This window comes from Neoarius graeffei, chromosome 11 (assembly GCF_027579695.1).
Source record: "Neoarius graeffei isolate fNeoGra1 chromosome 11, fNeoGra1.pri, whole genome shotgun sequence".
Taxonomy (NCBI): domain Eukaryota; kingdom Metazoa; phylum Chordata; class Actinopteri; order Siluriformes; family Ariidae; genus Neoarius; species Neoarius graeffei.
Window position 1 is genome coordinate 60,306,703 of NC_083579.1, and position 27,307 is coordinate 60,334,009.

Here is a 27,307-nt window from a genome sequence, read left to right on the forward strand (position 1 = left end):
AATGCAAATACTGCAGAAGCACTAAGTTTCCTGAAGTCATGCAGATTGCAGACACTAAACAAGCACCTTTTCAGGGGTGGAGTGTCTTGGAGATGGTTGTGTTTCTCTTTACTATGCATACTGCAAGTGCAGGACATTGAAATCCAGGATACTGTTACTACAGTCGCTGGTATCTTAATCAGTATACAGACAATAGAAGGCAGTCTGTCCTGACCGAGTCACCACACCTTAGTTCCAACTAATAAGCCAGGTGGTGCCCCATCTCTGCAATGCACCACTCCAGATGACATCTCCGACTGTACTTTCCATAAGCACAGCACTAAACAGATCACCACACTGCAATTGAAGCATTACACCAAGAGTGCAAAATAGGGGGGAAAACTCTTGTCGCTATTCAAAGTTAGGATGCTTACAAGTATTCCCAAATGAGCCACCTGAAAAATACTAAAATATGTATTAATGCATGCAATCGAGACACATGTAATCTCCTACACTATGTACACAATCAAAATATCCATGCTATTCAGGAAGAAAAGTAATTTCAGACCTTTCCCGTTTTTTTTTTTATCCAGTTACCTAACCATGAGTCACCATTAATTTATGCTCAATTCATAACACAAAGCTCTGATTAGGTCACAGATGGGTAGATTCCAGTTTATTCAGCACTCTGAGAGGAAAACTGTCAACCTGAACAACGTGCAATGTTTACCACAAATCAAGATTGAGACTTTTTTTGTTGTTGTTGTTCTAATGTATTAACCGACTACACCAGTTAATAGTTTATAATTTTAAGTGCTTCAGATGCTTCCCGATTTGTAAGTAACCAGTACAGGATAGCAGGCTTTGATATGAAATGATACGAGTAGCTTTAGTAGAGTTCAAGCTGAGAAGTCTGTAGGTGAGATGTCCTGGCATATACAATACTTTCTGACCTTAAAGCCCTTTGTGATTGTGTCTGGAGGCCCGCTCATGCCTAATTGCCATGAAGGAATTGTGCTACCAACCATTTGTCTGAGGCACTGGAAGGGGAAAAAAAAAAAAAGAGCATTAGCTTGAGTCATGGCAACAGCCACGCACCAACTGGTTTCCCTCCTATCGGCAGCCAATGCAAGATTACAACTGACGGTTCACGTGACCGCCAGCTGAATTCTAAACGAGGAATGTTTCCCTGAGGGCATCTCAGGCATGTGCAAGCACTTTCCTTCACTGTCTTGCACAAAACATTCACACATGCACAAACAGTAATTTTCAGCATAGGCTAGAACATCAATGACAGGTAGAACAGATTAGTCTATAAATACTACAGGGATGGAATTTATGCATAAAACACTACTGATCTGATATAAAATGAATGTCAATTACTCAAACTTGTTGCAGCAAGCATAACAGGAAAAAGATGCACACTAACAAGAGCGTCACTGCAACAGAAATAGATTGGATGGCTCTCACTGGGAACGCCAGGCTTCCTAAATGCATGATGGCAAAGCGAGCTGCATTTAAACACTCACACTGTTAAGCCTTGCTGTTAAATACATACATACATACATACATACATACATACATACATACACAAACAAACAGACCTAATTTTGTCAGAGTTGTGCTGATTGCATTAAAAGTATATTTTTAGGTCAAGGTGACTGAAAATGTAAAACGTGTCAAATTATATTACGTTCAATGCAATCGAGTTAAGAATTGTCCATCATAACAGAAAGAAAATGTGGGATTTTTAAGCTTCTGAGGTCAAAAAGTTAAAAAAATAAATAAAAACCTGTCCTTTTAGAGCAAATCATGTTTATAAAATGCAACTTTATAAAAAGCTCAACATAAAATAACAAAAAAATATATAAAATTAAAATATTAGTGCTTTTCCTGTGCAATGAATATTAACCACATTACACACACAAACAGTAATGACTGAAGGGTATTTTTCTGCAGAACTTCTAGCTTCACCAAAAAGCAGAGCCACACTTGCTTGCCACTACAATTCTCAGTTTTAAAAGATGTGTTGGATGTAAATAAACCCATATGAACCTTGCATGGGGAAACAGTCAAACCAAACAAACCGACACTTGACAAATATATTAATATCAATGAATTTATTACAATTTACTCAGCTCCAAGGCACGTTACAAGTCTTCTGTTACTACAGAAATGTATAAACAAACAGAGCATTTAAGTTCATGTACAGTATTTTTGCTCTACTCTTAAGCATCCGTGCACCTTTAAAGCAAGAGGAAGGAGAATGAAAAACACGTAGGAAACTATATTTGTACTTTCAGAACACGAGATGAAAGTGAGACACTGGGTTGTTTTTTGTGTGTGTGTGTGTGTGTGTATAAAGTACGTCAAAAATATAAAGAGACCAAAAGACAAAAAAAAATAAAATAAAATGCCCACTAAAGGTCTATAAACCGAGTCATGCCTCGCACCTTCCTGTTTACATTGGTAACTAGGACAAAATATCACCGGTAACAATCCGGATTTATATGTGGGTGGGGAGGGGAGGGAGGAAGGAAGGAAGGAAGGAAGGGAGGGAGGGGGATATCACCTTAAAAGAAGTGCATGAGCCCAAATAAAAACGTGAGCGCAAAGTGCTTCCCCACCGTACCGTTAACACTGCCACCAAAATACACTGCGACCCAACAACCTCCTCCTTCAGATTAGCCATGACATCACACTGTACCTTTGTTTCAAAACACTGAAATATATGACGGAAAGAAGGGTCTCTGTACATAGGACTACTTTGTCAGTTATTCACAACAAATGTATATAATATACTCGACTCGATTTACGTTTCTGATTCGGGAAGCATAATCATTTTAGGGGTCCCTTTCCTTTTTCACTTTAACGTCCCCGGCCAAAATGGTCGCAATCTCGCCTTGCATGAAAGCCCAAGGCACATTCGAACCTACCAGGGGGCATTTCTCTCCGCTGGGGCAGTACACCTCGCCGGTTGCCCCCTGTGCTTTGATGCTCTCGCGTGAACACGGGAAGCAAAACTTATGGTTGGGAACGGAGGGGCACTGCACAAAGTGTGTGTCTTCTAAGCGTTCGTGACAAATGGTACAACACAGCGGTCCGTTGTTGGCCATGGGCGAGTCGGGGATGTTCTGTGGGTGCGCTTGCTCCATGTTTTGATGAGACGCGGACTGAGACGGTGTCCCGGCCATGTTTAACTCTCCGTTACGGGAAGCCAAGCGCCTCTGTCCCGACACGGAGGCGGGCGATACCGGGCTGCTGCTGTTGTGTCTGGTGGACGTGGTGGAGTGCACGGAGTTGTTGTCTTTTGGAGAGTGCGCGTTGCCCAGCGTGTCTGCCACCGACATGAGCGCAGCCATGGGCGACTGTCCGTTCTGTGGAGCCGATTCGGGCGGTGTAGCTCGGCTCGAGTGCACGGGCCCGAGGGGCGGAGGGCCACCGTGCGAGGCCACGAACGAGCCTGACGCCATGGTGAGCTTCAGCGCTTCGCTTTGACTGGCTATCCACTGCTGCCTCTGCTGCTCATCGCTGAGCTTGAGCGCGCCTTCGGCTGAGTCGGGTTCAGGCGACGCTTTGCGCTTGCGCATGCCCGGTCTGAGCGCGCTGGAGGACGGCATGGCGCGCGGCATGTTCACGAGCGCCGAAGGCAACAGCGGGCAGCTGGCGTCGATGTAGGGCTGCGGCAGCATCTCAGCACCGAGTCCTTCCTTAAAGAACCGCACAGTCTCGGGCAGCAAATCGCCCAGCAGTCGCCAGTCTCCAGAACCGTGCTTCTTCTCATATTCCAGATACTTAAAGCCAGAAGACAGCCCCCTGCCATAGTCTTTCATGCAGTCTTGATACATTTGTTTGGCCACCCCGGACGCACTGGAAAAAACGTTACCGGATCCGCTCGGGTACTCGACAAATATTTTCAGCTCGTAGTCCATACCGGGTTTAGACACGGCGTCGAAAGCGAACACTCTGCCCGAGAGTGAATGGTCTTTTTTGAACCTTACATCAAAGGGCGTGCAGCTCGAGAGTGTGATCAGGGTCTCCCTTACGATCTTGGGTTTGCTCGCCCAGTCCTCAGCTCTGTTCCGCAAACTCTCGCCAAGTTCAGCTAAAGCCTCTGCGTTGCGCTGCTTCTCTTTCAGATCGCGGTCTTGGTCCGTGCTGGACACGGAACCGGGTCTTTTACCTTGCTCTGACATCGCCTGCGACGCCATGGACAAAGCTGTGCTCATGCTGGCTGTTGGAGGGGCTCTGCCGGCCATGCTGTGCTGCGCAATGCCGGCTGCTGATGGAGGGCCGTTCAGCATGGTCTGCGGAAGCAGATTTGGTGGCACGTTCATTTGCCCAGGAACCGTGACCAGGCCGTGGCTTCGGCGAGAGTTCGGGCTCTGGCGGTTCAGCTCAGGAGGCCCGTCGTCTGATTTGGGAAATCCGTTCGGTCCTCCGAGTCCGTTCGGGAGGCGTCCGGTGTGCGCCCCGATGCTGGAGTAATCGAAGCGCGATCTCTCTGTGCTCAAGGAGTAGCGTTCGAGCCCTTGCTGCTGTTGCTGCTGCTTAGACGAGGCGTCCACATGGTTCAGCTGCACCGTCTCCTTAGCCGCCATGGCTGCCTGTGCCTTCACTGTGGGCGGCGGCGCTGGTCCCGGGGATCTCCTTTCTTGGAAGCCATGAGCCCGTTTAAGGTGTCGCGCGGTCTCGATGACAAACTCGATCCGATCCGCGCCTTCGTAATTCACGCAGCCTCTGCACACCGGCTCGGTAAAATCCCAAATCATAGCCCACGGCATGCGGGGCAAATCGCAGAGATAACACGACTGCCTCCTCGACGAGGAGACTTGTGCAGAAGACATGTTGAATGCCTCCCCTCTCGGATCGGTTGTTTTCGGTCTTTATAAAGAAATGAGGAAATATTTTTCTCAAAAAAAAAAAAAACACCCCAACCGGTCTGTGAGTCGGAGCTTTGTTGTGCAGAAGGACGCGATTTCGGGACCGTGACTCCAGGCGCGCGCTTCACATTCTGCCTCGCGTGCGGAGTTGGAATTTTGATTGTGCCTCCACGTCCGCGCGCTCCACTCGGAATGCCACCTGGCTGGGCCGGTGACGTCAGCACCACGTTCCGCAGTTCTTCTCCGTTCCGAATCGACACATGCCACTTGTTGCTGTCCGAGCGCGCATGCTCCAACCACTCCCTACACATCTTCTGAATGGACCCCGCAACACACCACACCACACACTGACCAATTTTTTTTCGTTTAGAAAATATGAACAGTTTATAGGGTCTCATTTCCCCCAACACACACCAGCACGAGCCGGGTGCCTTTTAATTCACTAATATTCAGTCTAAAATTTAAGAAGGAGATTTGGAAAAAAAAAGTGCTTACATCAGCAAATACCATCGCACTTTTTCCCAGTCCAGTGGATGAGAGTTCGACTCACAATCCTTTTACATACTCTATAGAGATAGAAATTGCTCCCTGTTTACTTTAAGCCTATATATATATATATATATGGACATTTTAATATTTTTAGAATCAAGCAATGCATGGTATTATAGTACAGTGCTTAAAAAAGTATTCCCTTTCTACTTATAGTATGTACTACATGGTACCAGAGATTGTACTGGACTGTAATCAGTCACTACAAATACAGCTATTTAAGGGCTTTGGCAGTAAATCTATCTCAGCTACCAATTCAGGGAATCTTGCACAGGACGTCATGAAAATAAAATTTTGCATAGCATTATAATTGCTGCTTGTACATTTTCACATGGTGAAAGAAAAAAAAAAAGAAAGAAAAGCTCCTGCAGGGTGTGTTGGGCAGAAACTTTCACTGCAGTAACCTGCAGCGTCTAATTCTGTGTACATACAATGCAGGATATTTTGCTTTCCTTCTCTCTCCCTGAGAGATTCTTTGCCATCCCTGCAGTACTCTCATGCATACAGATCACTCTCTCTCTCTCTCTCTCTCTCTCTCAGACACAGCGGAAAGTTTTCAGTGTTCTGCCTTCCCCAGGCCTGTCGCAGGGGTTAACTCTCAGCTTCCGTTAAGCAGCTGGATTCTTGCCAGACTGAGGGATTCTGGGAAAGGCAAGCCTTGCCAAGTACAAACTGCCAACATTAAGCAGGCCTGACAGGCCCCTCTCCTCCTCCAAGCCTGGCAGTGGTTCAAAGTGCTCTTTCATTTGAGACGTTGGCAGGCAGCCAAATGCATGCAGATTTACTTTACCTATTCTCAGATGGAGCTGATAGAGGCCGCCTGCCGTTGCCATGGGGACTAGAGGCTGCTGGAGCAACTCTGTGAGTTACTGCCTCCCTTGGGCTCCTTATATGCGCGTATCTAATACAGACTGCTCAGTAAGCTGCATATGTATGACTTTCCCTTACACTGCCTTTCTCTCTTTTTTTTTAAGAATGTCTTGGAAAGAATTTAACCTTTCGATCTCGCTGAGGCTCAGCCGAGGCAGTTAGGTGCTGATGTTTCCTTACTTTTAAAATGTCTGTGGCCAAGTGTGTTAATATAACAATAATTACGCAGATATATTTCAAACAGAGATCACTATTCAAACAGTAACTGCAGCCTGAAAGCAGATCCAACAGGGCTTGTGCAGTACATTCTTGCCAGCTGCATACTAAATATCATGCTGAACACTTAAGCTATCCTATCCAGGATTGCACAATGATTACAGCATCAGTCACATTTCCTGTACAGACTGTATATCAAACTTTAAAAAAAAAGGCAATGAAAAGCTAAGAATTCAACCAGAATGCTTTCTTTGGTAGCATCACTGATGTAGGCCACAGTTTATTTCCTGTTCATTTATTATGGTGTTTTCCTGAGCTTATGTAATAAAAGATTATGTATGAAAAGGAATGGATGAATTTGTCAAATGGCACAACAAAGCACAGACACGTTCACAATACCAGGAAAACTTCTCCCCCTGCATCACACACACACACACTGCACAGTCACCTACAGAGTGGCCACCGACATCAGTATTCTGGTCCGTGGCATGTTGTGTCACCCTGACAAGACTGCAGTTCAGACACAAGAACACGCATTGTAGTTATTTATAGTCCAGAACTATTTGTCTCTCCCAAACCCCATTCCCCCCCACACAGTCTTCTATGCTACTGCACAAATATGCACTGATACTCAATTTAGTATAAAACATTAAACCAGTTACATATAACAGATGCCTTCGTAATTGTTTAAATAAAATAAAAGGTGGTGAACAAAATCAAAAGTTGGATTTGTGATCAATACCAGTTTTGGTATTAGCACACTCTTAGAGGAGCATACAGAAACAATATTGACTACCAGTATTAAACAGTGCAATAATGCTATGATGAAATCAGGGAAATATCTCCTGACTATAATATAATAAACTTTAGTGCATATGTTCCCATACAATATATAATACAACGTAACAGACCAAGCAATTTTTTTTTTTTAAGATTTGTCAATACCTTGAATGCTCTGGTTGGCTGTCATTGACTGTTGCTATGGCAACTTGCCTTACTCCATTAGGCTGTGCTGTGTCTCTTGTAGATTTCTGGTTGTTAGAGGTCTGTTCTTGCAGCCTGCCATTTCCTGCAGAGAGAAAGCAAAAAAAAAAAAAAAGGCTCAATCAGCCTGAGCAGCACGCACCTGCCTCACTCAGCATTTTACTCAGTCCGAGCACACATACACACAGTGATTCATCACAGATTTGCATTGCAACCAAAATCGCTAAATTTCCAGTGATCACCAGCTCTAGCATTCATAAAATGTGTTAATAACCTATGCAGCTTTCTGTATGCCTAAATTTGGCATTTGTGAGAATGCTGCTGGTGAAGTTGTTATTTTTACAACCAGCCAAGAAGTGACTGTAAATGGGGAAAAAGTCTCCGTTAGTGAACACGAACTTCATCACACAGATGTTTGTCAAGGGAGGGCAAAATATAACTCTGGTCAGATTCCAAAGCCCATTACAGCCCTAAGAGATTTGTAAGAGGAATGTTCCCCTGCAGCACTGAACACAGACAAAAGAAAACAAAGCTATATAAATACATGGGAAAAGGATTTCTCGCTCCTCCAAAAACATTACCCTGGCTCCCAAGGAGATCCTGAAAGTAATCATTTCCTCAAGGTTAAAAAGTCACCTTAAAAGGGGCTCCTCCTACAAGAACAACATCATCATGCCAGGCTCTTCCTCCACACATAAGTGTTTGACAATCAGTGAAGGCAGACAAGGAAAAACCAGAAAGGAAACCGGAGGCCTGGAAACTTCATAATGAACACAGTTTAACAATGTAGATTAGGTCACACTACTGCTCTTCTAACAAAGGCGTCCTCATTCTTAAAACAACTGTACTGAGCTTCCTCTAAATGAAGGACATGACCGTTAAAAAAAAACGCAATGACCCCTTACTAGATAACGTTACATGCAACAATAGGATTAATTTCTCGTTGCATGTTTTATGCTGAAATTGCCTGGACTAACATGCAATGCCAGCAAATACTTCTGTAATTGGATTGCAGTTTTCTCATGAGAATGTGAAATGAATGCAAAAAAAAAAATAGCAGCAATCCTTTCGATTTTACAACTTAAATGTCATTTCCTTCTCACACTGTGACAAGCCTCTGGTCCCTCAGCGCCATCATCTTCGTGTGATGGTTGCTGTTGTTAGCACAGATTCCAGCCCCATTTCCCAGCAGCTGGGTGAGAACAAACTCAAACTGTGTTTACAGCTGCAAAACATCAGCTGGAATGTGGTGGACTCATAGCAACAGCAAGTGGCTGTCTCTTCTATTGCCTTTACAATTATTTCAAACACAGACAGGCAAACAATAGACAAGGATTAGCACAAAACTGGCACCTTCCCAAGGGGTGGCAGCTCATAGCAGGACCAAAGGGTTAGAAAGAATACTGCAGTCCGCTAGGAGCACAATGGCCTGCAAAATAGACTAGAGGAAATGGAGCTGAAAGACGCAGGGAGTGTAGAATAAGAAAAGAACAAAACCCACAACAGACATGGCAATCTAATAGGCATAGACTCTACCACGGTTCATGAATAACCAGCTGTGCATGATCGTCCTGAGGAGCTGAAAAGCCGTTTTGTGCTTCACTGTGGTGTGATGCATGGCACGGCACTCGCTCCCCTCAGGGCATAGTGGCAGTGCTAGAGGTCTTGGCAGGTAAGAGAACAGGCTAATAATAAAGTCTGCCATTTATTTCACAAAGGGCATCTCAGTGGAAAGTAGACAAGCCCCTCTGGGTGACATGGCAGCTGGGGGAAAAAAAAAACAAAACACCAAGATGTTCTCTACTATTCATCCCATTACATATGGGACTGGTGAGGAAAGGTTTTCTTTTTAAAAAATATCCAAACTCTTTGCCATTTTTACACTGTTGTCACTGACTATCAGAAGTAATCACAAAATAATGAGGCAACTCTTGAAACATTCTCTGGGACACATATCCACACAAGTACGTGTGCGCATTCACAATACGAGGCAGAGATACAAGCCAAAGTAGCTAATCAGGAAAGATAAATTTAACTCGCTCTCAGATAATGTAACTTTATATCCTTTAAATATGGACCTTCCTCTTTCAGCTCACACTATATCCACGCCTGACATCCTTAATAAGGGCAGATCCTGTGACTCAGAGATGTGCTGAAATGTGATCTACTTTAACCCAGACTTGATGACTAATCCATTCATTACTTCCATTTATAGATTATGAACTCAGCTTAGACAGAACTTCTACAATATCCACATATAATAACAGGAAGCTACATATATTACTAGCATCGGTATTAGTCAAGACTAGTATTTATTTAAGATCACTATCATTTTCAGATCCTGCTCTATTTCATCATGTGACCAAAACACTATTTTGCTTCAGCCTAAATAAATACTAACGCGTCCACTGGTTGTATGTTCCTTATCCAAGTCAAAACGACTGACAAGGATCAGGTCTGCTTAGGTTATAGCTAGGAAACAGTCATTAGCAATGGAAAGACTTGCTCAAGGCTTTGGCTATGTGTACAGTTTCTAGAAAACTTGCATACAAGGTGTGCTTGTTGATGTAAAACTACATAGAAGCTAATAGAAACCGGAATCTACACTGCATGGCCTTCGATAATTAAAACAGCTCTGAATATTCCCCCTAATGCTTGGATATTAAAAATATCCTCGAGATGTACACCGACTACTGTACGCTTACCCCAGCTCTCATCCCCCAGCATGGATTTAATGTGGGTTTTGATGGTATGCTTGAGAAACAAAAGGCAGTAGAACTAAAAATAGCCCATTGCCTTACGGAGAGCAGTCTGACAGCCGGGGACGGTGAGAGAGCAATCCAGCCGCAGAAATAGCAGGGTTGCCATGACAACCAGGCAGCGCGCACCAGCGACAAAATGGCGTCACTAACAACAGACATCTTAAGCTGGATTTCTCAACTAACCTTGACAAGTACAGAAAAACTAACTGACCAGTGATGGTGAGATAGTTCTCACAAGCTATACGACAGCAGCCTACAGTAAATATGACTCATACATCCCAGCATGTGAGCACCCTTTTCTGCAGTTTCTGGTGAAGTAATCCTATATCAGAATGAGAGAAAAAAAAAAAACTTAAAGGAAAAAATTTCCAAATCACAGCTAATGATTTGTGCCCTGGGTATTCAGCACCTTTATTACACCTATACTGGAAAGAAAGCAGGAATGAACAAATAAAAGAAAGACGACCTGCTAAAAAAAGACGCTTGGCCGAGATGCTTCCCCAGCCTCGTTCCATAGTGGGCTTGAGAAATGCTCGTTTGATATGGCTTGAATTTTAGCGTCTGTCGTTTGAAGCTAACAACTGAAAGTCTATATCCAGTGTCACCTGCTCAGCCTGCAGTAGCATGTCGAGCTTCCTGAGCTTCTCGAGCAAACACTCAAGGTTTTTTTAAAAATAACCTGTCGTGAAAACAAGGCAGTATGCCCGAGACGAACTGCACCAACTGTCCGTATTTACACAGCTGCTCAGCAGCCCTTGTTGAACACAAATGTTTCACCCATAATTAGGTTTACTTCACAAGACACAGCTATGAACCTTCAATCACAAAGATCTGTTCTGTGTCTATATATGGGCTGTATAAATGAGACAACCGTTTTGGGTTAATGAACAATTTGTAAGGAATTAATCAACATGATTTTCAATCCTCTGCATTACTGCTTTAGGAAGAAGCACAAGATGCAAAATGATCCAAACGTGTTGAATGCACAGAAAGGGTCTGAAAATATGCACGTTTTGCCTCATATGCATATAAAATAATCTCACTTATTTGAGAAGCACGTGCTCAGTGAAACACAGTAATGAATCATAAAAGGAATAGCTGGATTGTGTGTGCTCTTTATGGTTTATATCCTGAAATCCAACCAATTATTTATCTTAAGATAATTTAACACACATGCTGGGTTTTTTTTCCACCTCCATAACTGAGACAGTCCTGAACATATTGAAATTCATACACAGATGCATATGTTATAAATCACTGTTGCATATGCATATTCAAAAATACATAGTGGAAAAAAAAAAAAAACATGATTAAACTCAATTGTTCAGTCCTCCATTCTCTCTGCTCGCTTATTCATGGAGCAGAAATTGGAGATGGTGCTACTGCCATCAAGTGGTTTCAGAGTGAATGGTTTTTCGGTGGAAGATGGTGTTCCAGCTGGTTCCTGTAGTATTATCATCTTCACTGTGATAAGCACGGTTATATTACTCATAGAACATGACGTTTTTCCAGTCGTGACAAAAAATAACTGGAAAGAAGATACTTTGGTAAATTCATGCCCGGGACACACAGCTCTGCTATAGTTAATCAAGCAGACATGGAATGTAATGTCTTCACTTCCATTCTCTACCTCTCAGTACATACTTTAAAGAGTGCAGTGCAAGCAAGTCAAACCCACCGTGCTTTGTCTGTGCAGGTTTGTGTGTTCTGTTCTGTTTGCTGTAGGCCGCACGATTCCAGTGGGTGGGTTTGGGGATGACATTACGCGGTGCCGGCATCTCTAACGGACTTTTCCCACCTCCTCTCAGAGAATCCCTGCTTTGCTCCTGGGTAACTAGATTTGGGGGGGGGGGGGGGGGGGGCAGTAAAAAGAGTGAAAACGCAAATATCAGATGATCTCATCTCATTATCTCTAGCCGCTTTATCCTGTTCTACAGGGTTGCAGGCAAGCTGGAGCCTATCCCAGCTGACTACGGGCGAAAGGCGGGGTACACCCTGGACAAGTCGCCAGGTCATCACAGGGCTGACACATAGACACAGACAACCATTCACACTCACATTCACACCTACGGTCAATTTAGAGTCACCAGTTAACCTAACCTGCATGTCTTTGGACTGTGGGGGAAACCGGAGCACCCAGAGGAAACCCACGCGGACACGGGGAGAACATGCAAACTCCACACAGAAAGGCCCTCGCCGGCCCCGGGGCTCGAACCCAGGACCTTCTTGCTGTGAGGCGACAGCGCTAACCACTACACCACCGTGCCGCCCATATCAGATGATCTGAAAACTAATAACTTCATTGATACATTTTTTATTCTAGGTTATTTTCTTATCTAGATTAGAGAAGCAGCCTTGGGCCCAAAGGGTCGCTGGTTCGATTCCCAGAACTAGCAGGGAAAACATGAGGAGGGTTGAGTGAATGAACAGCACTTTCCCCTCACTCTGTATCATGGCTGAAGTGCCCTTGAGCAAGGCACCTAACCCCCAACTGCTCCCCGGGCGCTGTAGCGTAGCTGCCCACTGCTCTGGGTATGTGTGTGTGCGCTCACACTCCAAAAAACTGAAAACTGAATTTGAGGAGAAAATGACTTAATACTAGTGAAATTATTTTGCTGCATGGACAGATATTTTTACTTGATAAGACACAGAATAAGTTGGTTGCAATCTAGAACTAGAAAGAAAGAAAGAAAGAAAGAAAGAAAGAAAGAAAGAAAGAAAGAAAGAAAAAGAAAGAAAGAAAGAAAGAAAGAAAGCACAACTTTATTCATCACACACTTGTGAAATTCCTCTCTGCATTTAACCCATCTGAAGCAGTGAACACACACATGCGCACACACACGTGAGCAATGAGCACACACACATACGCAGAGCAGTTGGCAGCCATGCTAACAGCACTGGAGTTAGGTGCCTCGCTCAAGGGCACCTCAGCCCAAGGCCGTCCCATGTTAACCTATCCGCATGGCTTTGGGCTGTGTGGGAAACCGGAGCAAACCCACGCAGACACGGGGAGAACATGCAAACTCCGCACAGAAAGACCCCCGCCGGCCGCTGGGCTCGAACCCAGAACCTTCTTGCTGTGAGGCGACCGTGCTAACCACTTACACCACCGTGCCGTCCAAAAAAAAGAAAGGAAAAAAAAGAAAGGTTTTAAACTAGGTTTAATAACCTCAGAATTGATGTCTTGTATTCTTCTAATAGGAAATGCTAGATCGATTCAACTATTTTCAAGTTATTTTCACTTGCTAAGATATCTTTTTTTTTTCAAGTACATTGCTCATGTACACTTGTGTGTGCATGCATGTGTCCACTGTTTCAGATCGGTTAAATGCAGAGGAGGAATTTCACTGTGCTTGAGTGTACATGTGACAAATAATGGCTTCTTCTTCTTCTATTATGCATTGCGGGTGCTGATAAGCTGGAACCAGCTGAAATTAGGTGAGAGGTGGGGGGCAGGTACACCCTGAACAGGCTGCTAATCTATCACAGCGGTAACACACAGAGACACAGCCATTCACCCTCACATTCACGCCTATTGGCAATTTAGGTGGGGTTTACATTAGACCGTATCAGCGGATCATCAGATTAACGTTTTTAAAACGATTAGCGTGCACACAGCAATGCCAATACACGATTCGCGTGCACACAGCAACACCAATACACGGATACGCTTGGCTCCGCAGGCATCCTGCGCTCCAAATCACTCCGCCCTGAACAGCGAGTGCCCTCTGGAGGGTGCGCACTCCGGCCCTGCGCAGCTCACAGAGTGCACGAGTGAAGTGCACGAGCAGTGATTTGGGACTGAGCCGCTGTGTGTGAGATCCTAGTGCACATCGGGCATGCGCGTCACTTACCACTTGCAAGTGGAAGGATGGCAAGCCTAAAGACAATCATAACTACACAATGGGCAGTATTTGCATCAGTATTTGCAGTATTTTCATACTTTTATACTCTTTAATGAAAGGTGATACAAGGTGGAAGTCCGCGCCGTTTTTCAGCAGTCGCGTCACATGACCAACGCCAGCGAATCAGGAAGGTGGATGTCACAGTGACGTTGTCCAATGACGACGCCAGCTAGAGCTCAGCACAGCGTATCCGCGTATTCTCAATGTTTACACAGCACCGGAGCTGACACAATCTGGATTGAATACGTGGACCCTGGCGGATTCCCGTTTCCCGGCGTTTCCAGGCGGTTTAATGTAAACGGACAGTGCATCCGCGAAGAAAACGAGACAGATACGGTCTAATGTAAACTTGGCCTTAGAGTAGCCAGTTGACCAAATCCGTAGGTCTTTGGACTGTGGGAGGAAACCAGAGCACAGGTATGAGGAGAACACGAAACTCCACAGAGGAAGGGTATAATACTTGGTATAATAAACATTGTAGACTGCTTTTTTTTTAATGAATGCCTACAATCCTACCTGCCGATCCTGAATTTCCTGCAGCAGCGTTTTCCACAACATGAAGCCTGCTGAACTCTGGCCTGTGTACAGACTCTGGCAGGGTTACACCAGAGCCTGTGTGATGTGTGGATTGTGAGGGTGGGATGGTACGTGCTGTTACAGCATCCAGAGCAGAGCCCAAGAGACGGTTCTAATAGAAAGACAACAAATAAATAAAAATATAAAAATAAAGCTAAAACGTGAATTGAACTATAGTACTGTGCAAAAGTCTTCGACACCCTATTTTTTTTACAACCCCGATTCCAAAAAAGTTGGGACAAAGTACAAATTGTAAATAAAAACGGAATGCAATGATGTGAAAGTTTCAAAATTCCATATTTTATTCAGAATAGAACATAGATGACATATCAAATGCTTAAACTGAGAAAATGTATCATTTAAAGAGAAAAATTAGGTGATTTTAAATTTCATGACAAAAACACATGTCAAAAAAGTTGGGACAAGGCCATGTTTACCACTGTGAGACATCCCCTTTTCTCTTTACAACAGTCTGTAAACGTCTGGGGACTGAGGAGACAAGTTGCTCAAGTTTAGGGATAGGAATGTTAACCCATTCTTGTCTAATGTAGGATTCTAGTTGCTCAACTGTCTTAGGTCTTTTTTGTCGTATCTTCCGTTTCATGATGCGCCAAATGTTTTCTATGGGTGAAAGATCTGGACTGCAGGCTGGCCAGTTCAGTACCCAGACCCTTCTTCTACACAGCCATGATGCTGTAATTGATGCAGTATGTGGTTTGGCATTGTCATGTTGGAAAATGCAAGGTCTTCCCTGAAAGAGACGTCGTCTGGATGGGAGCATATGTTGCTCTAGAACCTGGATATACCTTTCAGCATTGATGGTGTCTTTCCAGATGTGTAAGCTGCCCATGCCACACGCAATAATGCAACCCCATACCATCAGAGATGCAGGCTTCTGAACTGAGCGCTGATAACAACTTGGGTCGTCCTTCTCCTCTTTAGTCCGAATGACACGGCGTCCCTGATTTCCATAAAGAACTTCAAATTTTGATTCGTCTGACCACAGAACAGTTTTCCACTTTGCCACAGTCCATTTTAAATGAGCCTTGGCCCAGAGAAGACGTCTGCGCTTCTGGATCATGTTTAGATACTGCGGCTTCTTTGAACTATAGGGTTTTAGCTGGCAACGGCGGATGGCACGGTGAATTGTGTTCACAGATAATGTTCTCTGGAAATATTCCTGAGCCCATTTTGTGATTTCCAATACAGAAGCATGCCTGTATGTGATGCAGTGCCGTCTAAGGGCCCGAAGATCACAGGCACCCAGTATAGTTTTCCGGCCTTGACCCTTACGCACAGAGATTCTTCCAGATTCTTTGAATCTTTTGATGATATTATGCACTGCAGATTATGATATGTTCAAACTCTTTGCAATTTTACACTGTCGAACTCCTTTCTGATATTGCTCCACTATTTGTCGGCGCAGAATTAGGGGGATTGGTGATCCTCTTCCCATCTTTACTTCTGAGAGCCGCTGCCACTCCAAGATGCTCTTTTTATACCCAGTCATGTTAATGACCTATTGCCAATTGACCTAATGAGTTGCAATTTGGTCCTCCAGCTGTTCCTTTTTTGTACCTTTAACTTTTCCAGCCTCTTATTGCCCCTGTCCCAACTTTTTTGAGATGTGTTGCTGTCATGAAATTTCAAATGAGCCAATATTTGGCATGAAATTTCAAAATGTCTCACTTTCGACATCTGATATGTTGTCTATGTTCTATTGTGAATATAATATCAGTTTTTGAGATTTGTAAATTATTGCATTCCGTTTTTATTTACAATTTGTACTTTGTCCCAACTTTTTTGGAATCGGGGTTGTATACAAACTTTGTGATAGATTTCTATTTTATGACTTCTACATTATCGAGTCAGTACAAAAACATTTTAGAGTCCAAACATTCCGTTTTCCAGCAGAAAATTAAATGTTACAGGGAAAAAAAAGTATCTGAGCAGCATATTACATAAGAGAGCACTTTTCAGATTAAAAAAGAAAACATAATGAAGGCTACTGGGTTTTGGTGCAAAATTAAGAAGCAAGTGTGACAAAGTGTCCAGAAGAACTGTGGCTGGTTCTGCAAGATGCTCAGTAAAACCTACAGCTCGTTTCCTTATAAAACTGCACTCACTGTACCTGAGACAGAATTTTTTTTAACAAAGGGTCAGCTCACACCAAATACTGACTTTGATTCATTTATTATGGCTTACTGCTGTTTATAATATTTTTTTTGGTCTACAGCATCTCTTTACATATGCCTAGGACTTTTGCACAGTACTGTATCTCTCATAAGAATGATTTCAAACCATTATTACAACCCCGATTCCAAAAAAGTTGGGACAAAGTACAAATTGTAAATAAAAACGGAATGCAATAATTTACAAATCTCAAAAACTGATATTGTATTCACAATAGAACATAGACAACATATCAAATGTCAAAAGTGAGACATTTTGAAATTTCATGCCAAATATTGGCTCATTTGAAATTTCATGACAGCAATACATCTCAAAAAAGTTGGGACAGGGGCAATAAGAGGCTGGAAAAGTTAAAGGTACAAAAAAGGAACAGCTGGAGGACCAAATTGCAACTCATTAGGTCAATTGGCAATAGGTCATTAATATGACTGGGTATAAAAAGAGCATCTTGGAGTGGCAGCGGCTCTCAGAAGTAAAGATGGGAAGAGGATCATCAATCCCCCTAATTCTGCGCTGACAAATAGCGGAGCAATATCAGAAAGGAGTTCGACAGTGTAAAATTGCAAAGAGTTTGAACATATCATCATCTACAGTGCATAATATCATCAAAAGATTCAGAGAATCTGGAAGAATCTCTGTGTGTAAGGGTCAAGGCCGCAAAACCATACTGGGTGCCCGTGATCTTCGGGCCCTTAGACGGCACTGCAACACATACAGGCATGCTTCTGTATTGGAAATCACAAAATGGGCTCAGGAATATTTCCAGAGAACATTATCTGTGAACACAATTCACCGTGCCATCCGCCATTGCCAGCTAAAACTCTATAGTTCAAAGAAGAAGCCGTATCTAAACATGATCCAGAAGCGCAGACGTCTTCTCTGGGCCAAGGCTCATTTAAAATGGACTGTGGCAAAGTGGAAAACTGTTCTGTGGTCAGACGAATCAAAATTTGAAGTTCTTTATGGAAATCAGGGACGCCGTGTCATTCGGACTAAAGAGGAGAAGGACGACCCAAGTTGTTATCAGCGCTCAGTTCAGAAGCCTGCATCTCTGATGGTATGGGGTTGCATTATTGCGTGTGGCATGGGCAGCTTACACATCTGGAAAGACACCATCAATGCTGAAAGGTATATCCAGGTTCTAGAGCAACATATGCTCCCATCCAGACGACGTCTCTTTCAGGGAAGACCTTGCATTTTCCAACATGACAATGCCAAACCACATACTGCATCAATTACAGCATCATGGCTGCGTAGAAGAAGGGTCCAGGTACTGAACTGGCCAGCCTGCAGTCCAGATCTTTCACCCATAGAAAACATTTGGCGCATCATAAAACGGAAGATACGACAAAAAAGACCTAAGACAGTTGAGCAACTAGAATCCTACATTAGACAAGAATGGGTTAACATTCCTATCCCTAAACTTGAGCAACTTGTCTCCTCAGTCCCCAGACGTTTACAGACTGTTGTAAAGAGAAAAGGGGATGTCTCACAGTGGTAAACATGGCCTTGTCCCAACTTTTTTGAGATGTGGTGTTGTCATGAAATTTAAAAATCACCTAATTTTTCTCTTTAAATGATACATTTTCTCAATTTAAACATTTGATATGTCATCTATGCTCTATTCTGAATAAAATATGGAATTTTGAAACTTCCACATCATTGCATTCCGTTTTTATTTACAATTTGTACTTTGTCCCAACTTTTTTGAAATCGGGGTTGTAGAAATTAATAACAATCTCACAAATCTTGAGCGCTGTAAAGGGAAAAGTGAGCAGGACCCTGTACCTGCAGCTCAAGCTGTTGACTTTGGATGGTTTCCAGATGTTGAAGCCTCTGCTGGGTCAGTACATTCAGCTGTTCCTGCAGCTGGACCATTCTGTCTGCACCACTGCCTGATCTGCTGTCTGATACGTTGTTCACTCTGCCTTCGGCTTCCTGGAGTCGCCGCAATTCAGATGCCACCTGAGCCACACGAGCCTCCATATCGCTCTGGGCCTGTTAATTATATATTAAACACACTGCTAGTCTGTCCTGTTTATTCATTCATGAACGCTTTATTCATTCAAAAGAACAGTACGGTTCAAAGGACAATTGTAATCACGACAGTAATCAGTCTAGGATACGGAAGAAGGCAGGAATAAATTAGCACGGTTGGCCCCGCATGCCTCAGCCACTCTCTCATCTACAGTCGAGGCCATAAAAACAGTGAGTAAATATCACCTGAACACAATTTCCACATTAATCCTCATAAACAAGGACCCACAAACGGTCCCTTATAATCAGGTACATATTGGCAGTTAACTGTACAGACCCATGATAATAACAACAACATGTATACAATAAAAATCGACACATTTGCTCAAATAATTTGTCTCAAGACCTTAAAATGCTAAAAACAAAACAGTGCAATTTGAATTTCCATTTTTCTCTCCTATTATTCAAAGAGGTGCTGGTCTTATCGCTATGACAATGAAATGCCATTGAGCTTGAAGCACATATTTGGGGGAATCCATATACATCAGGGATCATCAGTTCCAGTTTGGAGATTTCCCTGCTCAAAAACACCTCATCGTTTAATCACTAGTTTATTTAATAAATGTGTTAGATTAAATGCGAAAATGATGATGATCCCTAAAGTATACTGTATATCTGGGATAGGTTTTCAAGTTAGGCCATACAGCCTCAGTGAAGTGTATCTAACCGAATAAAGGGGAAGTTAGGCTAAAAAAACCCTAACCAATTAATTCTCTCTTAATATATTATATGGACGGGAGTATTTTACCGGGAAATACACCACTCGTATTTTTCATACGAGCTACATCCGGGACATGGAGGACCGAAACCGTGACATAAATTTGTATATGTGACTCGCGAGGAAATTGATGATGCGTAAATTTGGGTACTTTTTGTCTGTGAATGTGTTTATATAATAAAAGGATCACCACACATTTTGCGCAACTGTGTAATCTCATATATAATATTCCAAGTCATTTCATATGCACACACACACACACACACCAACAACTGTAGATAACACTGATAGCATTGTAACTGTATATTCCACTCACTACATATATCTTTATTTTTTCACTCAAAGGTGAACACAGGGTAATCTTTGACAATTTTTAGGGTTTTAATTCTTTAACGTTTTCTATCAGCAAGCCAGTACTTGAGATCGTCACATCAGGGCTTTCTGAAATCCCACAATGATGTCTAATCATATCACACTCACATGACCAATCACTGAGTGCTCTTTATGCCAAAAGAAGGTTTTTTTTTTCCTACCTCTGGAGGATTTGTATTAAGTTCAGGAAGTCCAAAATTAGCCTAATTAATATAGAGCCAGGTTTTCTTCTTAAAACTTGGTACCAATACTGCACACTCTGAATTATATTTAAATTTTAATATCGAATAACTCTATAGAACCGTATTAGGTTAAGCCTTGGTCGCAACCGCAGAGATGCCTACCCCAAATTTTGAATTTCAGTATTCCTGAAAACATTTTTCAGTATTTTGGAATGACTTTCAGTAACATTAATTTATGCGCATTTTCATTATAAAGAGGTGTATATACCACTATGTTTAACATTTAAATTATTAAAAAGAACTGTTTTGTGTGAATTGAATAAACAAAACGCGAGCAGCCATCTCAACTGAATTTCCACTCAACAAATTTCTAGAGCATACAATATATCACATTTTTCTAAATACAATAGTGTTCCCTGTTTGCAGACATTACGGTTGACTACCAATCATTGGTACTGAATGTAACTCCTCAAAAGTATTATATTACCTGGCAAAATGTTCTACCTGTTAACGGATTCTAATAAAATTTTAAAAAAATTTCTTATTTCATGCCAAAGAGAGTCCGACATTGTTATCTTAATGTCCCAATATATAAATACTTCAGCATAATGCTTCAGAAGAGACATTGAATAAAATGACATTTATAATTGCATTTAAAACAGTGGAATGATCAATTTTTTGCCACAATCCCAACAGCACTAATCATAAAATTCTGTTTTTGATCATACTACATGTACATTTGCACTTGTAACACTGAAAAGACTTTGAATTAAAGAAGTACAGCCAGTGTTTGATATTTCAGTGAATAAAAATCAGACATGTAAAAAGAAACTGAATAAGTTTAACTCACATTTCATGGCACTAATTGGCAAGTTCAACTCCAAGCATAGGTCAACCATCACCGCTTCAGCACGGGTCACGTTCCGTGTCTTTTCATCCACAGATTTCGTAAAAAACTGCTGGATACCCCCAGATTTACTTTCCGCCTGACTCGCCATTTCAGCATACTCCATATGTTTTTTTTGTAGTTGACATGCCGCGTGCAGTCATCGCGACCACCATGAGTGATGTTAATGTCAGTTCTACACAGTTTGCAGTGCGCGTATCCATTGCCCTTTTGACTGGGTGTAATGCACGGCCATTCTACCGTATCGAAAATAGCGCGAACAAATGTGCGGAATCTGCGCATGTCACACACAGCATGTGTGGTTGTCGTAAAAATAAATAGCCTAGCCGTGAATCGCGCATGGATTGAAAAAGTTGCTTGGACATTTAAAAACAACTCACTGGAATTTTTTAAGACTTTATAATAATTATGTACAGAATAACACTGTTTGCCGTAACATCGTATTTACGTAACTTTTCCGTACAAAATACGGCCAATCCGTACTAGTAGGCATCTCTGCAACCGGCCGTACGTGCTCCTACAGCCGGTCTACGTGCAAAAAACGCAAGAAACGCACGGAGGGCGCGCGTGTGACGTGCTGATTTTCGAGCCGTAGACTGGCCGCAGAGGTTCTTTGTCATGTCAAACAAACTCTATGGGCGCTTACGTTTTTTTCAGGTTGCAAGACAAACTTGCGGCCAACGTGCGTCTTTCTCCACGAACAAAAAAAACGCAGCGATTTGGGAAACGCCAAAAATCGCACGGCCAAAAAAACGTACGTCCGGTTGTGACCTAGGCTTTAGGTTAATATGGGGCAGCCATGGCCTGAAGGCTGGGCTGAAGTGCTCAAGCAAGGGCACCTAACCCCCAACTGCTCCCCGGGCACTGTAGCATAGCTGCCCACTGCTCTGGGTATGTGCGAGTGCATGCTCATTGCTCACTTGTGTGTGCACATGTGTGTTCACTGCTTCAGATGGGTTAAATGCAGAGGAGGAATCTCATTGTGTGCTTAAGTCTGTGCTTGAGTGTACGTGTGATAAATAAAGGCTTGTTCTTCTTCGTATTATCCTGATGTGACTGCAAAACAGAGTTTTAAATGATGTAAATACAGCTAAACGTCAGGAGGATGAGCAGTACCTTGATGAGAGGAGCTGTGGCTGCAATGGCAGCAGCTGAAATGGCCGCAGCAGTTGAAGCAACTCCAGCATCCCGTGATGATAAAGCAGTGTTAGGCTGCACCTCAGGAAGTTTTGTTTCACTGTTTTGCGGATGTCCTGCATCCAACAGCTGTACCTTTACCTCCTGCCTCACTGGTGCACTGTGGGATCTACACAGTCCAGCGGAAGAAGAAAAAAAAATACTATGGTTACCATTTATACCTGAAACGGATAATGTGAGTGCTTAAAAGTCTGGCCAAATTCACCTGTGCTTTAGAGCAGCTACAACAGCACCTCTCCCGTGAGCTGAGTATCTTGAGATTAACACATCCTCCTCTGGAAGGTTTTCAAATGTTTGGTAAAATTAAAAATACAACAAACACCATGTATACGTTACATTAGGTACAGTAGAGACGAAAACTACCTTCTTGCTTTTGGTCCCGTTTTTGGTTGACTGATGTTTTTAGTGCATCTCTACCTCTTCTAGGAAGCTAACAGAAAGAGAGAGCATTGTTATTGTTGTCATTTCATCTTTAAATAATAAACGAACAATGCAAAAGCTAGACTACATCCAAAAAACACATCAAATTCAACTTTTATAGCAGTGTATATTTTGCCATACTGTAGGAGCAGTTTAATCTTCTTTAATGACATCATGTTTATGGAGATCAACATCATCATCTATCAAAGTTACTGAACTTGTTGTAACCTATAATTATTATTTAATTATAGTTCTAGTGCTAAATGACGAGTCACTTGAAATGAGGAGGTTCAAATTACACCAGTCGCACTAATGTGCTTCTTACAGGAAAAGGTTTGTTTTAATTCAAGTTCATGACAATAAGAACAAACACAAATAATGTCAGTTGAAATTTAACTACAATTTTAATACACACAGGAAAAATGCTGTTGATGTAAAATGTCTCGTATCTGCATTTTAACTCAATGTAACTGGTTTATGTTCTTGTGGGTGAAAATGATCAGGAATAAGAAGCTCTGATGGCCTTCCAAAGATAATCATGATGTATACAATGGCCTAATCGGGATGATATAGTAATAGTTTCATGATATTTAGAAAATAAGTTTGTGAAATTATGAAAGAAAAAAAAAAAAGGATACTGTTATCAAATGTCTTACATTACTTCTCCTGGAAACTCCCAACACTGGATTTGATGCTGTATGATGTTGGTCTTCAGGTACTACAAAAAAAAAAACAAAACGTTTGTACATTTTATATACAGGGTGTCTCAAAAAAATGTACTCACACTTTGAATGACGAGAAAACCTTTATTTATGAACATCGAGTGAAATGGAATAGCTTCGAATACAGAACACAAATGTAATTGAAGAATCATGTTCGCAAATGTTCAAATTGATGACCATTATTGTCCAGACAACGCTGATAACGCGCACCAAGGGATTCGCAAACGTCACGAAACAGGTCATTAGGAATATCGCGACATTGTCTTTCAATTTCCAATTTCAATGCATCAATTGTTCTTGGTTTGGTGCGATAATTTCCTGCCATGCTGTGATTAATTAATTACACCTGCAACACAAAAAAGGCAGCATGTTAGGGACAGTTAAAGTGTGAGTACATTTTTTTGAGACACCCTGTATATTACTGTGCAAACATGCTTTCAAAAAAAATAAGGAAATTACATGTTTCTACCTTTAAAAAAATACTATAAAGCAGTAAACAGTAATAACTGAAACAAAGTCAGTATTTGGTGTGATGACCTTTTGGTTAAAAAAAAAGTCTCAGGTTCAATGGGTGGCACGGTGGTGCAGTGGTTAGCACTGTCACCTCACAGCAAGAAGGTTCTGGTTTCAAACCTCACAGCTGAAGGGGGCTTTCTGCGTGGAGTGTGCATGTTCTCCCCGTGTCTGTGTGGGTTTCGTCTGGTTGCTCCGATTTCCCCCACAGTCCAAAGACATGTAAATTAGGCTACTCTAAGGCTACGTTCACACTGCAGGCTGAAGTGACTCAAATCCGATCTTTTCGCCCATATGTGACCTGTATCCGATCTTTTATTGACAATATGAACGACACAGATCCGATTTTTTCAAATCCGACCCAGGCCGTTTGGATATGTGGTCCAATTCCGATCCCTATCCGCTCTTTTCATATGCGACTTCAGTCTGAACCGCCAGGTCGCATTCATCCGACTTACACGTCATCAACAAGCCACAAACGTCACTATTCTGCGCTGAAGTAGGCGGCGGGTCTCTCAAAAAAAGTTACAACAACATGGCACATAATCACGGGCGCAGATAGAGGGTGGGACTCGTCCCACCCAGATTTAAATTCACCTCGTTCGGTCCCCCCCACTTATAGGGAGGAAAAAACATCTATGCTGTCTTTCTTTGTATAAGGCAAACCTCACGGAAAAATCAAAAGACTAATTACCATTCGGTTTATTGAGGTGCACGGCAGTGTATACATACCGTAGTTGCAACAACTCGCATAAAACAAAGACTGATATTCGGTTGGTTGAGCTGCGCAGACTGCACAGGTTGCGAGCTCGAGCTTGGTTGCTATGGTTACTAACAACAAGTTTGACAGGCATATCGGGGTTGGGGTTGGTTTGCTGGCAGCTTTGTCCCCCCCAGTTTTTTGTCCCTCCCAGTTCAAAAAACGTATCTGCGCCCCTGCGCATGACATCAATGCGAGGGACGCTTCGGGCTGTGAAGGTTCTGAATCTTCTCAATGGAAGGACGCAGAGGTTAGGGAGCTGATTTCCATTTGGGGGGATGCAGCTATTCAAGCTAGATTGGATGGGTCATACCGCAACCGGGCGGTTTTACTTCCGTAAACACTGGCCATGCTCACTGCGTGTGACGTCGTCGTATCCTGCAATGCGCATGCGGAACACTTTTAGGTCGCTTTTCGTTCATACTGAGGATCACATACAAGTCGCATATATTTGTTAATGTGAACGACCTCACAAAAAAATCGGATTTCACAAAAAAATCGGAATTGAGCATTAAGCCTTGCAGTGTGAACGTAGCGTAAATTGCCCAAAGATGTATAAGTGTACCCAGCCACCAGATGAGGGTTTGGGTCCCTCTGGCGTGCTGTAATCACACAAGAGAATTCATGAAAGCTAGTTGAGAAATTTGCAGACAGTTTCCTGGATCGCTGATCCTCAACTTTGAAGACAGGCAGACAGACAGACAACGTGTGCAGTTTTATAAGGAAATGAGCTGTTGGTTTTCTGAGCATCTTACAGAACTAGCCACAATTCTTCTGGACACTTTGTCATACTTGCTTCTTAATTTGCAGCAAAAGCCAACTTCCTTTGTTATATTTTCTTGTCTGAAAAGTGTCTGTGTCTCTCTCTCTCTCTCTCTCTCACACACACACATTATATCCTGCTTTCTTTACCGACATACAAACATTTAATTTTCTGCCAGAAAACTAATGTTTGGAAATTTGTACTGACTTAATAATGTAGAAGTCAAAAAATGAAAAAGCTATGACAAAGTTTGTACCAAAAAAAAAACAGCGTGCCTAAGACACAGTACTGTGCAAAAGTCTTAGGCTGGCTATTTTTTTCATCCAGACTTTGTTATAGATTTCTATTTTATGACTTCTACATTATCAAGTCAGTACAAAAACATTTTCAAGTTCCAATTGTTCATTTTCCAGCAAAAAAATTGAATGTTTATATTACTCGTTATTTTTGCCATATCTGACTTACTGTGTCGAAGTCTGGGGAAACACCTACAAAACCACTCTGCAGCCGATATGTACAATACAGAAAAGAGCAATAAGGACAATAAACAAAACAGGATACAGAGATCACACAAACTCACTATTCATAAAATCACACACGTTGAAATTTATGGATCTGGTCAAATTCAGAACAGCACAAACAATCTGTGGTTGGTAGAAGAGAGCAACTGGACTTGCTTGAAAAGTCTTGAAGACGTTTCGGCTCTCGTCCGAAAGGCTTCCTCAGTTCTGTCTGTCTAATAGGGAGTATCCAGTATTTATCCTCTCATGGATCATCATAGAATCCGAATCAGAATGCTGATGGCTGCATTGTAGGTGGCTGATAGATGTCATAGACACCCACCTCTGTTCAGTGATGGTCGTTCCAGGTTGACAAAAATGAGTTCATTTTTGTCAACCTGGAACGACCATCACTGAACAGAGGTGGGTGTCTAAGACATCTTTTATCAGCCACCTACAATGCAGCCATCAGCATTCTGATTCGGATTCTATGATGATCCATGAGAGGATAAATACTGGATACTCCCTATTAGACAGACAGAACTGAGGAAGCCTTTCGGACGAGAGCCGAAACGTCTTCAAGACTTTTCAAGCAAGTCCAGTTGCTCTCTTCTACCAACCACAGATTACTATGTACCTGGACGACTGAGTATCTTCACAGATGTAACAGCACAAATAATGTACAAAGCGAGAAATAATCTATTGCCAAAAAATATACAAGGAATATTTAGTGAGAGAGAGGGGGGATATAATCTAAGGGGAGAACTAAATTTAAAAAAAACCAAAGGTTTGAACAAATATGAAAAGCATGTGCGTATCGAGCTGTGGGGTGACTTTATGGAACAGACTGGAGACAGAAATAAAACAAAGTGCAAATATAAATCTGTTTAACAAAAGGTACAAAAAAAATATTTTTAAACAAGTATATGGAAGAGGAAGTATGTTAACGGAGGATGATGAGGGATAAATCTATAAATAGAATAGGGTTGATTGTTATATTAGAACTAACTTAGTATATGGTATATATTTATTTATGGGGATAGTTTATATATTTATATTTACAGGGATAGGTATGTAGTAGTTTTGTAATTATATATTTATATAGATATTTATGAAGTGTATATATATATATATATATATATATATATATATATATATATATTTTGTAGTTATATATTTATATAGATATTTATGAAGTGTATATATGGTATGTAGTATATATTTATTTTTGTAATTATATATTTATATGGTCGGGCTTTGCAGGGAAGTCACTCTGCAGGGCCTACAGTCTCCTAGGCA

General features: G+C 42.1%; 2 protein-coding genes across 11 annotated transcripts in view; both read right to left on the minus strand.

The window, feature by feature from the left end:
- kiaa0586 (KIAA0586 ortholog) overlaps positions 1-27,307 on the minus strand; it is a 175,486-nt gene that overhangs the window by 145,346 nt on the left and 2,833 nt on the right. For all 10 annotated transcript variants that reach the window (XR_009655653.1, XR_009655654.1, XR_009655655.1 and 7 more), the window contains 8 exons: positions 23,407-23,468; positions 22,694-22,760; positions 22,536-22,605; positions 22,250-22,439; positions 18,706-18,915; positions 14,665-14,836; positions 11,922-12,077; positions 7,443-7,566 (listed from right to left, as the gene is read on the minus strand). Coding sequence is in view for 7 of the 10 variants with exons in the window: in XM_060934418.1 (XP_060790401.1) it covers positions 7,443-7,566; positions 11,922-12,077; positions 14,665-14,836; positions 18,706-18,915; positions 22,250-22,439; positions 22,536-22,605; positions 22,694-22,760; positions 23,407-23,468 (1,051 nt within the window). In the remaining 3 variants the exon portion in view is untranslated. The remainder of the gene's footprint in view (positions 1-7,442; positions 7,567-11,921; positions 12,078-14,664; positions 14,837-18,705; positions 18,916-22,249; positions 22,440-22,535; positions 22,606-22,693; positions 22,761-23,406; positions 23,469-27,307) is intronic.
- Positions 2,085-6,824, minus strand: irf2bpl (interferon regulatory factor 2 binding protein-like). Its single transcript, XM_060934419.1, has one exon. The coding sequence runs from the start codon at positions 4,824-4,826 to the stop codon at positions 2,823-2,825; it is 2,004 nt and encodes a 667-aa protein (XP_060790402.1). The 5' UTR covers positions 4,827-6,824; the 3' UTR covers positions 2,085-2,822.